Here is a 17,316-nt window from a genome sequence, read left to right as displayed (position 1 = left end):
CGCAGCTGCGGTCGGGGTTTGCCCTCGTTCCAACCAGTCAGGTCTCATATCCCTCCACCATGTCCACGGGCCCATGATGAGCCACCTGCCTGTGGTGAAGCAGAAACTGCCCCCGTTCGGCCCTCAAAGCCCCCAGCACACGCGTGAGATTCCACCTGGGAGGCCGTCTTAGCAAGCCCCCTTGCAGCAGCGTGTGCACTTAGCGGGGCACCCGGCTCGACTTATTTACACGACGTCACAGTGGCAGAACTTGTACGCCCTTTGAAAGTTCCGTTGACCTTCTGCTGCTGTGATTTGTCAGTTTTCCCCTCGTCCCAACAAAATGCCAGTTTATTTTTAAATCTGTTTTCGGGTAACTTTTCTTTATGTTTACAGAATTAGCTTAGTTAGCGATGTGCCCCTTTGTGACTGTCCTTATCGGCATTACTGCACATAGGCAGGTAAAGTAGGGCACGTAGAACTGTCACATTTAGACGTTCACTGTTATTTCATTATTTTGCTGCTTGTATAAGAGAATGTATTTTGAAGTGGTCTTTTGTCATTGTAAATGTGTTAAACGGATGTTAATTCACACTTTCTTAAGTCTGCTTCTCTTTGATATTGAAATTAAGCTGGAACAGCAGTCTCATTGGTACCAGTGGGTGGAATTTTCTTCACTGAATGTTTGAAAAGTAGATGTCGACTGAACTGTGTTGCAAATTGTCTATTTTTGCTAAGACAAGTGGTTTTTTTGGTGTGTGTTAACAAAAATGTTTTGATCAGTCACTTAATGTTCATTAACATTTTATCTCAACAGCAATACTATCCAGTTCACGCCGACGCAGATTGAAGCTATCCGGGCAGGAATGCAGCCAGGACTTACTATGGTATGGACGACCTCTTCCTAAGGTCGTTGTTCGTTGTTGTTTAAGCCAACGCAGACCAAACGTTATGACTACGCAGTATTGGCTGACATCAGTTGAAGTCACGTGATCAAAAAATATGCAACAGCACGGCTTTAGAGCTGGTCTTATTAGCGACGACTAATATGCAGTGCTGGGCTGGCATTATCTGTAAAACTGCTTAGTTCACCACCATTGTTCATTTCTGAGGTCTCACAAGTTCAATTAGCTTTTCTCGTTCTTTCCCCTTTCAGAAGAAAGGAGTTATTTGTTGTAAAATTTATACATAAAGGGGGAAAAAATTGTCCCTGTTTTTGAATGCCTAAAATACCGTCCTATATATACTCCTGTCAATGTGCTGTTGACTTGCATGATGAATGTATCGGCTCAGGACTGCTTTGACCTTGCGCATGCAACAGGAGTGAGTGAAGTGGGATAAAACAGGGACCAGCTGCAGCAGTAAACCAGAGCATGCGGCTATCCAGGACAGCGTTACCGGGAGGGAGAGGACCGTCACTGCAGTGGGCACCTCTGTCGCTGGCAGAGATTTCGGATGGAAACACGTTTATCGGGGATTGGTGTCTGGCAACAGGCTCAGCGCGCTATTAAGTAGCCGCCTCAGAGTAAATATGGCGGGCCGGCTATCAGCAGAGCCGTAAAGCACGCTGACGGACGGCGAAGCGGCGCGCGCTGGGATCATTAGCGGGCGAGGGAGGATTCCTGGATTCCGCACCACCCCCCCCCCCTGGGTCTGTGCCCACTGTAATTAAAGGTAGTGGGGGGGGCGGCGGTGAGGTTTGGGCTGTGCGCGGTAGTGTGATTCATGGAATAGGCTCCCCCCTCCAGTGCTGTTTAAATGAGAAAAAGAGCGTGCGGGGCGCCGTTCATCCTCCACACGTCCTGCCCTGCTGCGGCCCCCACACAAAGGCTCCGCCGCCCCTGGGATTTAGTGCTCCTGTAGGGAACGGCCGGCTGCCAGAGCTTCACCTGAAACACACCGGCCCTGCAGCGCCAGCCGCTCGCTCTTATTTCACTTTTATTATCTACCAGCCATCCCATAAATACAGCTCTGCTGCTGCTGCTAGATCACCGTCTGGATGAAAGCTCCAGAAAAGAAACTTATTTCTTATTTTTCTTTTCTTTTTTTTTTTTCAGCACTCGGAGTGCTTTTTTGTTTAGCAAAACAAGCAGCTGGTTCCAAATAAGGAGCAGAAAGTTGTCTCACTGGCCCGTTTGGTCCCCTGAGTTGTTATCCAACACCCTCTGCTCGTGTTCATTATGGCTGGACGTCCTCACAGCTCAAATTCAGCTCTCGAAAAGCGCTTCCCTCTGATGTATCGGGTAGAGGAAAGCACGACTGAATGAACGCACGTTTGCAGATGCGGGAGCAGTTCTGAGTCTGTCGGGCTTAGGGCAGTGTTGTCAGAACAGTATGTTCCACAGCGTGGTGTTTCTGTTACCTGACCCCACGCTCTTCCTCCTCCTCTTTTTAAGGTTGTGGGACCTCCAGGTACGGGGAAAACTGATGTGGCTGTGCAGATCATCTCCAATCTCTATCACAACTTCCCAGAGCAGAGGACGCTCATAGTGACGCATTCCAATCAGGTACGCTGTTCGTCCAATCAGGAGCGCTGTCTGACCTCTGTTTGAGGCCAGATGGTTGCTGCTTTCGCAGTGACATTTTAAACTTGTCCGTGGCTTGCTTCGTAATGAAGTGAGTGTTTTCGTTTGCATTTTCGAAGGCACTTCATTAGAACAGGCTGAAACATTGGTCCATTCATTGTTAGTCGCAAATCGAAAACAGAAAATCCAGCTAGTAATGAGAGTTGTCGGATTGATTTAAATTAAATGTACAAGTCGGGCTTAGAATGGATGAATACAAACAAACTTGCTTGCTACATAGTTTCAGTGTGGTCCACGACAACACCTTTTAACCAGCCTCATCTTCAGGCAGTTATCACTGCTTGACGAAGACCTGATTGTGTTAGAAATGTTTCTGCGTACTTCACTTGCCCATCTTTCAGAGCGTGTTTGTGCTTAATGTTAGCTTAGGATAGCTTAATAATTAAGACTGAACTCCCTGGTAAATCAGGTTGTTTGCCCTTCTCTTTCTCACGGTTTCCATCTCTTTTGCCCCAGATTGAGCACCTACACATCTCCACCATTTTGATTTACTTTTCCGATGAAGTCCCTGACTTAGAGCTTAGGTCACACATCAGCCATTGAAGGCGAACCATGTGAGAACTGACAAATATGTAATAATAAACTCCAGATCTCGGTAATTAAATTTACCGCTGAGCAGTTCATAAAAAAGTAATATCCCAAAATTAATGTTTGCATGTAAATGAGATCTCTGCAGTGAAAGTTTCGTACACGCAAACGGAAAACACAGTTTGAATTCCAAAGACATGATGAACATGGATTTTCAATAAAATAACACCTCCAAATAAATTGGCAGCAATTCAGCTTGCCGTATTAACAAAAGCTAGTCTTAGTTAACTTAGTCATTTCGTTGGCTGAATGAACCAATGCAAAATATAAACCACACAAACGGTGTAATTACCCGAAAGTACTGTGTATGCCTTTAAGTAACCTTGTTGACAAACTGGGCTGTGTTGGAGGCCATTATTGTTTTTTTTCCTGCCGTTTCATTGCACCTCCCCCTTCCGTTCATTAATTATTCAGGAGGGAGTTTTTAGCAGAGGGAAGGGGTATGCTGTCAGCCAGCACTGCTTTATTTGTTCATTTCAATCGGCAGAAACCTCCATTTTGAAAAGCCTCCTCTGTGTACGGTATGTTCTGTGAAGCAATGTTCCCTCCCATGAAGGACAGCTCAAAATCTATGTCCCTCCACCCCCTCTTCGCCCCCCCAAGGACAGGCAAGGGATGATAAATATGCTCCGAGACTTTGTGTACAGAAACGGCTTGCCTTCTCTTACTGTTTTTAAGGGAAAAAATAAACAGTGTAAATTGTGAGATACAGTTCATTTAGTAGGAAAGCACTTTGTTTCATGTAAAACTTTTTTTGGCTGTAAAACTGAACTTGCATTCACGTAAACAGCAATAAAATATGTCTGTCTTTGAAATGAAAGGACACTTCTGGAGTATTGGGAGAGGCTTTGTATATTCGGTGCACCTTTGCCATAAAAGCTCTTAGGTGTGAGGGACTTATTTCAAGCACAGATGAGTAAGTGCGTGCGATCGCTCCCTCTCTGGCGCCTTTTTAATGGAAATCCTCTGCTGGCCTAATTTGGGAAAGGCCTTGGGCAGCACTGGCCGGGCTGGACCCCTCCTCCTTGTAAATCCATCCTGGGTTGTGTGGAAGGGGTTTGTGTGGAGTAGCAGCGGGGCTTCTGTGAACCATACCCCCCCTCTCTCCCGCCCCCCCCCCCCCTTTCCTTTGTCCCTGTCACTCTCCCGCAGGCCCTCAACCAGCTGTTTGAGAAGATCATGGCGCTGGACATCGACGAGCGCCACCTCCTGCGTCTGGGCCACGGAGAGGAGGCGCTCGAAACCGAGAAGGACTTCAGCAGGTGAGAGGGACAGGTGTTCCCCAAAAACTCAGAGAGAGAGACAGACCCCGACACACACACGCACACCCACACACACGCACGCCCAGCCAGCTGGACGTATAATTAGTCAAAGCAAACACTGTGACAGGGCCACTCGATACCCCCGTTTGGGCCTGCACCCTGGATGTGTTTATCTTCATTAAAGCCTGTACTCTCCAGACCTCCTGTCTCAGCAGCCAGCCCTCCTCCTCCCTCCCCTCCGGCCGTTTGAGCCCAGCTGGCCAGTGGGTGTGCGTTAGCCCAAACGGGGTGCTGGAATTAAGCGCATATTAGGAGCTCTATCCGCACGGACACATTGGGACAGGGAATGGCCTTCGTTTGAAAAGCTGGGGGTTCAAAAGCCATGCGGTTCGTCACGTTTCCTCAAGGCGTTTTATCTGGTTTCTCGGTGCTGCGCGTGGGAATTTCCTGGTGCTCTGAAGGAAAATGCTCATTAGGCATACTGTATAGCGGCCTGCGTGCTATTTAATCCAACCACTTCCAAAAAATGAAATTAAACCCTCCCTGCCAGGATTAAATAAAAAATAAAAATAATGAAAATACTTTATATTTTATGTGTCGATAGACAAGTGAGTAAACTCATTTTATTATAGTGATTTACCTATAAAGTGTGCTGTTTTGGTTGGAGCACTGATTTTATCTTCTGCAAAATTCTGAAATTCTTCAAAGTTCTCCAAGTCGATTTTAAACCCTACAAGTAAGTTGAAACTCCCCATTACTCATTCCAACATTAGCTGTTCAGCTGTCGCCAAGCTTATTTATTCATATTGGAGCAACGTCGTTAGCAACCGGTTCTGGTGCAGAAAGTAGGCTATTTCATCAGGGGTTGCAGAATCTGTTCCCCCCACTTCGTTTATCCGCCGCGCGTTCCCGCCTGATGGAAAGCAGGCGTTTGAAGGGGCGAGATTAGCGCTGATGAATGGGCGTGGTGGGGACGTGCATTTTCGGGGGCAACGTGATTGCATTATGCAGATGCTGGGAAGCTAGCGCAGCCGGGAGCCCGCAATGCTAACGATATTCAGATACCGTCGAATTTCCGGCTCGAGTGCGAAATGGCTGCAAATTTAATTACTGCGACATAAAGTGAAAAATGAAAGCCTTCTGCAATCACCGCGAGGGGGGTTTCCCGCAGTGCGAAATTGGTGGCTTTCGCTCTGAAGCCGAACGAGATCTACTTGATGTTTCCTTAAGACAAATTATACACACGTTAAAAGAAAGAAGGAACGAGAAGGCGAGGTTTGACTTGCGCTGGAGGAACTGCGCTCCAGGATAACGCGGGGCGTGCCGATTAGAGCTGATCTTTCTTGGCCAGGGCAAGGTCAAGGCTTTTAATTTAACACGTGCTTAGTTCTGTTTATGATTCATCAACTGAGCGGCTTAGCATAATCTTTAAATAGTCCTACCTCAAGTAATTCTCCCTCCTGGCATTGTGTGGCATCTCCTGGTGACACATACTGCCACTCTTACTGACAGTGTGTGCCTGTGGGTAGTCTTACTGTCAAAGGTTGCCTGCAAACTGGGCATATTTCATTTCACATATTGCTTGAACTTTGCATTAAATATGAAGCAGCCAGCGATGTGCGTCTTGGGTGTTGAGGGATCATTTTTAGAGTCTTTTTGGGCCCAGTGCAGAGAACAGACAGGTCCAGAAGGTCTGTCTCTGGCTGTGATCAGAAGCCCTTCTGACACGTAGGCCAGTGTACCCTCAGCCTAGCTGGTGCAAGGGCTATCATGGAACCACATTGATTTGTAGAAGTGCCTGATCAAGGTTGTCTGGTTCTCACTTAATCATTATTTTCTGATATGTAATGATTGTTCCAGTTTTATTCGATTTATTTGCGCTTGTGTATGCGTATTTGTCTGTGTATCTGTTTATTCTCACATACATGTGATTATGCGTACAGTACATGTTATTTTATGTATCCTGTGTGTTACTGATAAGTTCTGATGCCCGTGTTGGTGATAATGCACTTTAAATAAATGTGACTTTGACTGACCTAACCAGGCCCATCACCTGTGTGAGCAGATCTGTGGTCTGACCGTGGAGTCAGGGGGCCAAGACTGCAGTCTCAACGCATCTGTGCAGTCTGCTTCCAAAAGGAAACGGAGCTGATCTCCAGTCTCAGGGCCTCTTGCATGAGACGTCTCTAGTTTGAGACACCTGTGACCTGAGCGCTCACAGGAAGGAGCATTCACGGTGTCGGTGTCTCAGCGCCTGAGCACTCACAGGAAGGAGCGTTCACGGTGTCGGTGTCTCAGCGCCTGAGCACTCACAGGAAGGAGCGTTCACAGTGTCGGTGTCTCAGCGCCTAAGCACTCACAGGAAGGAGCATTCACAGTGTTGGTGTCTCAGCGCTCACAGGAAGGAGCGTTCACAGTGTCGGTGTCTCAGCGCCTAAGCACTCACAGGAAGGAGCATTCACAGTGTTGGTGTCTCAGCGCTCACAGGAAGGAGCGTTCACAGTGTCGGTGTCTCAGCGCCTAAGCACTCACAGGAAGGAGCATTCACAGTGTTGGTGTCTCAGCGCTCACAGGAAGGAGCATTCACAGTGTTGGTGTCTCAGCGCTCACAGGAAGGAGCATTCACAGTGTTGGTGTCTCAGCGCTCACAGGAAGGAGCGCTCACGGTGTCGGTGTCTCCGCGCCGTCGCTCACTTCCTGTCCGTGCCCCCTGTCTGCAGGTACGGGAGAGTGAACTACGTGCTGGCTCGCCGGCTGGAGCTCCTGCGGGAGGTGGGCCGGCTGCAGGAGAGCCTGGACGTGCCGGGAGACGTGTCCTACACCTGCGAGACCGCCGGACACTTCTACCTGTACCAGGTAAGGGCGTGGCCAAAAATCTCCACACCTTACCTAAAAAAAAAAAAAAGTTATTTCAACCTTCCTTTGCATTGCAAAGTAAGCTGCATTTGTCCACCTGCTTTCCCAGTCAGAAGTGGAGTTTACGAAATAGTTTTTTGACAATCAAGCATTAGCCTGAGATTCCCCCGTGCGGGCGAGCGAGAGCAGACTGCTTTTTGCCTGGCATTAGAGCGAGGGATTAGAGGAGGAGAAAGAGGATTCTGAGCGGAGTGCTGGGTAGCTGTCAGCTTGCGAGCGGATAGCTTTACAGCGCCTGGGCTTCGGGGGGGGGGGGGGGGGGGGGGGGGGGGGGGTAGAAGCTGAGCTGTCAGTAAGGGAAGACGGAGAGCCGGGCTGGGAGTGTTGGCACCCCGCACACTCTGCTGGGATTCCGCACATTCTCCGTCTGACGGAGGATCTGCCTTGTTTATGGGGCCCTCCTGGTGGGCCCATGCCAGCCCTTCCCTGGCCCCCCCAAGTCTTCTGTTTGTGTGTGTGTATGTGTGTGTGTGTGTGTGTGCGCGCGTGCGTGCATGTGTGTGTGTTTTTAAATGAATATTTATAGTACATTCTCATTTTAATGTCTCCAGGTCCTTGTAAGGGTTTTGAAGGAACATTGTCTTAAAACTTGTACGGATCTTTATCTTATTTGTTGCTTTCTAGTCATGCTTTCGATAATTCTTTCATTTTATTTTGGTGAATAGCACTGTTGCCTTTCTGCAAGATGGTGTCGAGTTTGAGTCCCTACTGAGGGCCTTTCTGTGTGGAGTGTGAATATCATCGGCTGCTTCAGTTTCCCCCCCCAGTCCAAAGACATGCGGCAGGCTAATTGGACAGTCTAAATTTCCTTTGGGTATGAGTGTGTGTGTGAGTGAACGGTGTGTGTGCCCTGTGGTGGATTGGCAACCTGTTTAAGGTGCGCCTCGCCTACTGCATGCTGGGACAGGCTCCAGCACTCCCCCTCCCCCGTGACCCTGGCTGGGAATAAGGGGTTTAGAAAGTGGATGGAAGTCATTCTTCCAGGGGAAGCTGATACACTTGTGAACTTTATATCGCACGCCTAAAAATATCGCTGGCCGCTTTGAACATGGCGGTGAGATGGCAGGAGGCCCAGCAGAAGGGCCTCTGGAAGAAACGCCGCCAGGGCTGATGATGATGATGATGATGATGCTGATGATGGTCACATGGTCTTCCCCCCAGGTGGTGTCCCGCTGGGAGCAGTTCACCAGCAGGGTGAAGCCCAAACCGGGCCGGCCGGTGAGCGCGGGGGACGTGGCCGACTGCTTCCCCTTCCACAAGTACTTCTCCAACGCGCCCCAGCCCGTCTTCAGGGGCCTGTCCTACGAGGAGGACATGGACATCGCCGAGGGCTGCTACCGCCACATCCGCAAGATCTTCACCCAGCTGGAGGTAAACGTGTCACAGCCGGAGCTGTGTCGCCATTGGCCGGCTGTTAGGGTGGGGGGGGGGGGGGGGGGGGGGGGGGGGGGGGGGGGGGGGGGGGTTTAGGGGGGGGGCGTGTGACATTGTTTCCCTGCTGGGCATGACAGTGAATAAAGAACAGTGATAATTGAACAGGCTTTGACCCCCTCGCACCCAACGCCGCCCCCCCATAGCGTGTGTCTGTGTCTTGTCATTGGAGACGTCACGTGTGCGTTCTCACGCTCCGGATCAGCAGTGTTCTCAGGAGCAGACTGCCACAGAGCGGTGTGCGTTTCTACTGGATTTTCACGCAGTGTTCAGCTGTGTTGTTGTTGTGACATGGCCCCATTATCCAAAAAACACTCTGATGACTGCTGGCCTTTATGGTCAGAGCAGGTGCTTCTCTGCTCTCTTCTCCCTTCCATTGCTCTTTTTCTTGTTTTCCTCTGTGCTTTCTCTCCGTCCGACCTTGTTTCCCTTTTTCGGCCACATGCTCTACACCCCTTCCTGAATCTCTCTTTCCTCATTCTCACTTCTCGCTTCCCCTTTTCTGTCCGCTCTTCCTCTCTGCTTTCAACCTTCTCTTCCTCTTCTGTTCATTCGCTCTCTCCTGCTTTCTCCCTTTCTTTCTCTCTCTGTCTCAGTGCTTCTCTCCAGTTCTCCCTCCCTCTCTATCACTGCCTTTCCATCTCCCTCTCTCTCTCTCCCTTTCTCGCCCTCTCTCTCTCTCTTTCTTACTCAATCTCATGTACGCACGCACACCAGTAGCACACACAGGCACACACACACACACACCCTCGTCTCCAGGCGCACATGTAAGATTATAACCCTCCACACACTCAGGATTCTGTTCATTCCTGGTGTAGCCTTCACCCCCCGCCCCCCCCGCCCCTTCACCCCTCGGCCAGCCCTGTCTTTATATAGAGATAACAATAACATTACAGATTTATGCTGTGAATCTGAAGGCCTCAGAAAGCAATAAAGAAGTTATTGCTTTGAGGTAATATCACAACACGTATGTTTGCAGTGATTTATGATTTGTCTTCCGTCCCGATATAGCAGCGTTGGAGAGAATCCCCGCGCTTCAGCGTTTCGTGTGGATGTCAATTCCACGACGGCTAAAATCGTGTGCGTGCAGCACCTTTTGTGGACAGTGACTTGGATAAGCGTTTACTGGAATCAGTGCACATTTCCTTCGCCGCTTCCAAAGACCAGTCAGCCTGCAGTTTTTTGTTTTTTTTTTTGTTCGGGGGTGAAACGAAGCAGACGCGGTCGCCTCTTGGATTCCTCGGAAGCAGAGCAGCCGCATATTTCTTTCGATCTGCAGACCCCCCCCCCCCCCCCCCACCCCGCCGCCCCCCGGGATTGGACAGGCCTGGTCTCACCCTTTAACCACCGAAGAGCCGGGGTTAAAAATAACCTCATAAAAGTTGCATGTTTTGATCGGTTAATATTAATGCTGGAATAGTAACAGATGAAATATTAATGCCCCGGCGCCCTCGAAGCTCTCCGGGCCTGAGTGAGCGCGGGCGCGTTCGCGACTTCCTGAAATAGCACCGCTGGTCAGCCGCCGTCTCCTAGCGCCATTAGCGCGTAGCGGTTTCCGTGAAAGTGGAGCCTCCTCTGACGGAGCCATGATACCTCCGCGCACCGCGGTCCTCCCGCCGCCCAGCCCTCGAACCCGCCGCGCTGGCCTGTCTAATTCAGCGGCCGAACGCGCGGGAATCCGCACACCGAGGCCGTGTTGAGCGAAAGCCAGCACTGCCGTTGCTGGGTCGTGTGGCCCTGCGAGAACCAAAGTGGGGTAGGGGAGGGAGAGGAGTGTGTTATGTGTTTTTAAGATGTGGGGTTGGCTTAATGAGCCCTCAAGCTGGTTTTCTTAGCAGAAACCAAAATCTGGAATCCCCGAAGGGGGGGATTCTTTCACTGGAAGAGTTTCAGTTACGCTCATGTAGGTGTGGTAATTAACGCTTTTTACAAAAGGGAAAAACTCATCGTGACACAGACCTGCTCTCTACCGTGATTATCCCATCTACACGTGAACTGTGAATAAATGTGGTATGAAACATTGTTATGTTCATTAATGTTGATCAAGGAACTTCATTTTGTTTAATGTGACCATAACATCAGGCTGGGTATTGTTAAACTGAAACCGAGTCTTCTTTTCCTGTGTTTTTATATTTATTTTCAGTTTTTCAGTGTATTTCGTATGTGAGCTGGATTTTTACATTTTTATATTACGCACACATAAAAAATACAAACTGTTGATCATTGGCAGAATTATTATTTGTTTGATTAGTGACTGTGGGACCGTACGTGGTTTGAACCCCTGGCTGGTGTCCCGCAGGAGTTCCGGGCCTTTGAGCTGCTCCGCAGCGGGCTGGACCGCTCCAAGTACCTGCTGGTGAAGGAGGCCAAGATCATCGCCATGACGTGCACCCACGCCGCCCTCAAACGCCACGACCTGGTGGAGCTGGGCTTCAAGGTGAGGGACTCTCTCTCTCTCTCTCTCTGTCTCTCTCTCTCTTTCTCTGTCTCTCTCTCTCTCCCTCCCACTCACTCTGTCTGTCTCTCTTTACCCTCCTCTCTCTCTCTCTCTCTCTTTAACCCCCTCTCTTTATCTCTCTCTCTCTTTTTTTTTACCCCCCTCTTTTTCTCTCTCTCTCGAACTCATATGCGCACACCACATGCATGCCACACACACACCACATATGTGCACGCACATGCATATAAGCACACACGCACACACACAGATACACACACAAGTAAATGTCCATTTCAGGCTCAGTAACAGCTCTTGAAAAGGGCAGTGTTCAGTTGAGCACCAATCCCAGGGTGAGTCTTTGATTGACGTAACCAGCGCCGCGACAGACGGTCACAACTGCCTCGCACGCACAAATCACCACAAGTGGACACAGCTGTCCGGGCTGGTGACGTCACCGTTTCTTCTTCTGTTCCAGTACGATAACATCTTAATGGAGGAGGCCGCGCAGATCCTGGAGATCGAGACCTTCATCCCTCTCCTGCTGCAGGTAAATGAGTCCCCCAGAAACTGACAGAGACTGACAGGAGCTCACGGGCACCTGGGGGGGGGGGCAGCCACAGCTGTCACAGCTTCTAGTCACGCAGGTCTGCTCGGCTTCATTATGTTCGGACTTAACGGCCAGAGGTTGTTGTAGATATCGGCGCGCCTCTCCAAACATGAACCCGGCCACCACGGCAGCCGTTTGTGTCACCGCCAGCCCGTTTGCCTGAAAGACGGCTCGGCCGACGCCAGCCGTAGCACCGCAGAGTACATTACCATTAGAGAGCACGCCCCCCCTTTCCCTCGATCGCTCCCCCTTTGAACGGCAGGAGATTGGTGGAGCGCGGCAGGGTTCGGACCCCAGTCGCGCCGCCGCGGCCGTCCTCCGTACTTACCGAATCGGCGGGGTGAGATCGGGACGGAAGCCGCCCCGTGCTCTTCGCTGCGGCGGCGTTTGGTCAGACGGCACGGCAGGGTCACCGGGCGGTTAATGAAGGGGAAGGAGAATGTAATAACAGTGGGAAAGCAGATGGCCTGCGAGCCGCGCTGGTGGTGAGGGATGTTTGAAATGTGAGCCGGGCCTAATGTGTGTGCTGCCCGCGCGCGGGGGGGGGGGGGGAGCCAGCTTTCCTCCAGGGGCTGCCAGCCGAGAGGAGCCCGCTGAGGAACCGGCAACGCCAACCCAAACATCTGATCAGGGAGCGAGCGCCTGTCTCTGTCTCTCTCACGCGTGCACGCACGCACACACGCGCACGCACGCACGCACACACACACACACCCTGCCGTCTCCTCTCAAACGCGCACACACACACACACACACACACACACACACACACACGCGCGCGCACACACACACACACACTGCCCCTGCCATCTCCTCTCAAACGCACACGCACACACACACACACACACACACACACACAGCCCCCCACACACACACACACACACACACACACACACACCCTGCCGTCTCCTCTCAAACGCACACGGTGTGCTTCTGCTCTCTCGTGACTGAGGGTTCAGGGACCAGCGTTTTTTTACGTGACACTGCTGGAATGCTGTTGCTCTCCCTACGTCATTCACATCTACCAAACTGTACGTGTATGTGTCTATGTACGTACGTATCTGTATATACATATGTGCATGCACATCTAAATATATCTGTACATGTCTATATCTATACACACATATTTGTCTGTAAATGTATATGACCGGTCAGGCTTATGTAATCGGTCTCAGTACAATTAAGATATTTATTAATGAGGTATTGCCGTTAGCCTAAAAATGGTACAGTGAGACCAAGACCTTAATTTCTTCTGTCCCATGACGCTCTCCACTCCCCCCTCTCACCCTCCCAGAACCCAGAGGACGGCTTCAGCCGCCTCAAGCGCTGGATCATGATCGGGGACCACCACCAGCTGCCCCCCGTCATCAAGAACATGGCCTTCCAGAAGTACTCCAACATGGAGCAGTCTCTGTTCACCCGCTTCGTGCGTCTGGGCGTGCCCACCGTGGACCTGGACGCCCAGGGTCGAGCCCGGGCCAGGTGAGGGCCCCGCCCCTTTCCCCCCTCACGCCCAGGGGGCCGTGGGGGTTTGTGGGAGGGTTCTGACTGTGGTTTCAGGTTAACCCTTTACGGTGTGAGGTGACAAACATGTGATTAGAATGTTCTTAGCTGAACATTCCAATGCTGATGTCACAATCACTGCTCTTAGCTGAACATTCCAATGCTGATGTCACAATCACTGCTGGTGACTGAAAGCGATGGAGCTCTAGAACACTGCAGTGACTGCCTGTGTCTGTCCCCCAGCCTCTGTAACCTGTACAACTGGCGCTACAAGCAGCTGGGGAACCTCCCTCACGTCCAGCTGCTGCCCGAATTCCGTGCCCCCAACCCGGGCCTGGCCTACGACTTCCAGCTCGTCAACGTGGAGGACTTCAACGGCGTGGGCGAGTCGGAGCCCAACCCGTACTTCTACCAGGTACGTCCCCGGCCCCGCCCCTGAGGAGGAGGGTCTCCCCATGCAGTGCGCGTCCTTTAATGATCCATTCACATTTAACTATAATGGATTCCTGATGTGTTTATATGATGTCTTAACTACCTGCTTTTTTTATGGAAAGCACTCAGTGAACGGGGGAGGGGTGTGCTGTTTGTCATGGGAACAGCGGTGACCCCCCCCCCCCCTTTTTTTTTTGTGTGTGTGCGTACGAGTGCGTTTCCTGAGGCCGCTCGTTGTTCTGACCGCGTGCAGAGGAAGTCAGGAGTCTCTGCCCGGGTCACATGAGACCCGGCGTGTCGCTTTTTGGCGTTTGTCCAGCGCCCTTCAGGGGGAACAATTGCGCATCTCCCAAATTCCTTCTCCCTCAGAAACGCAGCCGGGCTCAGCAAAGCGAGAGCAAACGTGTCCCTGCGGTGGGGGCAGTGAAGATGCGGTTCGTGTTATAAACGCTCGCGGCGCGCTACGGCTACCGGGGCCAGGCTGCGTGTCACATCCCCAGCTCTTTATCACACCCCGTCACATCCAGCTCCGCCCCCTTTAGTCTTCATCTGGGCTGCGTGTAAAACTGCCTCTGATGGGCCCGGCTCCCCTCAAACCGGCATTTGTGAAACGCATGCTGTTACTTCAGACTCTGGTGGTTTGCTAACGGGAGTTGGGGGCTGTGGTGTGTGTCTGCAGGCAGGCAGAGAGGGCTGTGCGCTCTGTCCCAGCCCGGCAGTGAGCTCACTGTTGATTCAGGCTGTCTGTGGCAATGGTTACAGCTTAACCGTTCTTCCCTGGGGAGGGACCTAGACAGGGCTTCTCCCTGCCCCGCCCCAGCCCCCCCGCCCCCCCCCCTCGCCCGTGCATTCCCAGCCGCATGCCAGTCCCCCGTCATTAAGCTCAAAGCGGTGCCATGCTTTAAGGCGGCGGCATCTCCATGGTTACCAGGATCTCCGATTTGTGTTACCAAGGCCAAAAAACCATTGAAATGCCAGCTCTGGCGGCATGGGAGTTTGTCTGTGTGTGTGTGTGTGTGTGTGTGTGTGTCTCTCTGTGTGTGATGGGGACATGTTTGTGGCTTTGTTAGATGATTGTATAAGCTTTGAGAATGCGGGGAGATTGAATGGCAGATTTGCACTGCGTTGTGAGCAGGTTTAATATGTGACCATACGCATTAACCGCACACATTACCCGGCCATGACCTTAATTGTCACTGTGGCGAAAGCAGTTGTCTCTCGGCTGGGCGCTGAATGAAGTGTACAGCTTCTGCCTTCCAGCAGCTTCTAACATTAGCGGTATGTAAATCATTTTCCGCGAGTTTACATATTAGCGAGGAATTTCCTCGGCGTTCTCCGCCTCATTGGTGGATTATTAATGAAATGAATTCATATTCATCCAGGTAAAGCTCGCTGGGAATAGCACCCCCTCACCCCTGTCAGCACTGTTGATTTGACACATCTGGCTGTAAAACACAGAGATTGTTTCTATAAATTATTACTGGAAGCGTTAATGAGAAGCTTTACTGGAATTTAATTGAGCGCTCATGAATAAAACATAGTGTTTGGATCTTTTTTTGTGACATTTGGAGGGCAGAGAGCTCTGAAATACTGCTGCAGCTCCTCTTGTGGGGGGAAGGGGGGTGGGTCAGGGGGAAGGAGGCGGCTCAAGCACCGCCTCTGGCCTTAAAGTCAGCGAGGCTGACACGCTACCAGAGCGCTCTCCGGCAAGACTGACACTCTACCATAATGAGACTGAAGCTCTACCACAGCGAGAATGACGCTCTACCAGAGCGAGACTGACGCTCTACCACACAGAGACTGACGCTCTAGCAGAGTGAGGCTGACGCTCTACCACAGCGAGAATGACGCTCTACCACACAGAGACTGACGCTCATCCAGAGTGTGGCTGAAGCTTTGCCTCAGCGCTCCTGGGCCTATTTTATGAGTTCTTCTGTCAGGGCCTCTCTCACTAGATTCATTACACTGAGCTTTTACAGCACGGATTTGTGTTGTAACACGGTGGTGTGCTGTACACAGTCTGCATGTTTTCCTCCATTCAGCAGATATTATGTAGCCCTGGCTTCTTTACTTTTCTGTTACAGACGTCAGTAGCCCTGCTCTTCTGCATGTCCTCATACGAACCGTGTGCAAACCGTACTCTAATTCAGACTGTCTGAAGCTCAGGGACATGCGAGGGTTCCCGTGTTGGGGAAGACCCTGGCTGTGAAAGGATCCAGGTGTGAACGCTGGTGAGGCGGCAAAGTGCCAGATCTGGAGAGAGCACCTCGATGCCTCGACATTATTTTTTTAACAGATACATTCTGAGGAATGTGTTTTTTGGCTGAATGAGTCATCCGTTTAACAGCTGAAAGTGAAGCCCTTGTTGCGCTGTTCAGGCCTAAAAGCTTCTGAGAAGCCGCGATCTCGCAGCCGCGCGATCTTGAGCCGTCCAGAAGTGACACCAGACCCTGGTCTTCTCGCTCGTTAGCGTTTTGGTTGCCGTGGCGATGAAGCGGCTCTTGGCTGCACGGTTCATCAGTGAGCCTGAGCGCAGCGCGTCAGACTGCCTTCGCCGCCGCCGCCGTCGTCAGTCCTCGCGAATTCATCCACGCGCATGCGTCTCCTCGCGCAGCTGAACAATGTGCAGGAAATGCGCATCGTGTGATGGGGATTCATCTGCATTTCCCCTCCCCCCCCCCCCCCCATCGTCACGTCTGTCAGACGGAAAGCGCGTGTGGTTGGAAGGTCCACCGGTCGGCCCTTTTGCCGTAGATTGCCGTAGTCAGAGTTTGTCAGTGTCCTTTTTGTGAGATGTAATTACTTAGCTCAGCAGGTAGCCAGATGGAATCCCTATTTGTTCCCACACTGATAAAAAAAAAAAAAAAAAAGCGTTACCATTCGCTATTTGGATGCGCGCTTTTATTATGGCATGCTGGAGAAGTCACATTTCCGCTCCGTCTGCATGGTAACAGAACCCTGGAAAGTGTTGGGTGTGTTGGCTTTACTGTTGGCATAAAAGCGTTACTATTCACTGTTTGGTTGCACGCGCGCTCTTATTATGGCATGCTGGAGAAGTCAAATTTCCGTTCCGTGGATGTGTGATGGGAACCCTGGGAAGTGTCAGGTTTGTTGGCAGCGGTCCCTGTGGAAAGTGGGATCTGTGTGTGTACGTGTCACATAGCCAAGCCATGTTTTACTGGGCTAAGGAGACCCGATTTCCCAGAAACTGCTCCATAAAACGCCTCATTTCCCTCTGTATTGTGTTAAATGGTGTGTGCATGTATATTGCCCTGAATTTGTTTTATGTATTTAAACCTTATTTTAACCTCCGTCTCAAATTGCCGCCTCCTCAAAAAAAATGAAAGCTGAAGTTTTATACTGGACAGTCAAGGTATTGCATTGCACTGCAGGTATTTAGCAGACGCTCAAATCCAAAGTGTTTTACATTGCATCCAATTATACAGCTGGATGCACTGAAGCGGTGCAGGCTAAGTACCTTGCTCAAGGCTACTACGGCAGTGTTCTCCCCGGGAACTGAACCTGCGATGGTTCCAAGACCAGTTCCATAACTACGGTCTCCAGATTCACATGACATAA

General features: G+C 51.0%; 1 protein-coding gene across 3 annotated transcripts in view; it reads left to right on the top strand.

The window, feature by feature from the left end:
• aqr (aquarius intron-binding spliceosomal factor) overlaps positions 1–17,316 on the top strand; it is a 49,275-nt gene that overhangs the window by 21,697 nt on the left and 10,262 nt on the right. For all 3 annotated transcript variants that reach the window (XM_035381479.1, XM_035381462.1, XM_035381470.1), the window contains exons 23-31: positions 797–866; positions 2,376–2,486; positions 4,305–4,414; positions 7,135–7,270; positions 8,492–8,701; positions 11,061–11,198; positions 11,674–11,745; positions 13,097–13,284; positions 13,549–13,720. In XM_035381479.1, the coding sequence (XP_035237370.1) occupies positions 797–866; positions 2,376–2,486; positions 4,305–4,414; positions 7,135–7,270; positions 8,492–8,701; positions 11,061–11,198; positions 11,674–11,745; positions 13,097–13,284; positions 13,549–13,720 (1,207 nt within the window). The remainder of the gene's footprint in view (positions 1–796; positions 867–2,375; positions 2,487–4,304; positions 4,415–7,134; positions 7,271–8,491; positions 8,702–11,060; positions 11,199–11,673; positions 11,746–13,096; positions 13,285–13,548; positions 13,721–17,316) is intronic.

Source organism: Anguilla anguilla, chromosome 1, assembly GCF_013347855.1.
Source record: "Anguilla anguilla isolate fAngAng1 chromosome 1, fAngAng1.pri, whole genome shotgun sequence".
NCBI lineage: Eukaryota > Metazoa > Chordata > Actinopteri > Anguilliformes > Anguillidae > Anguilla > Anguilla anguilla.
The sequence above is the reverse complement of the archived record's forward strand: the minus strand, read 5'-3'. Positions and strand labels throughout refer to the sequence as shown.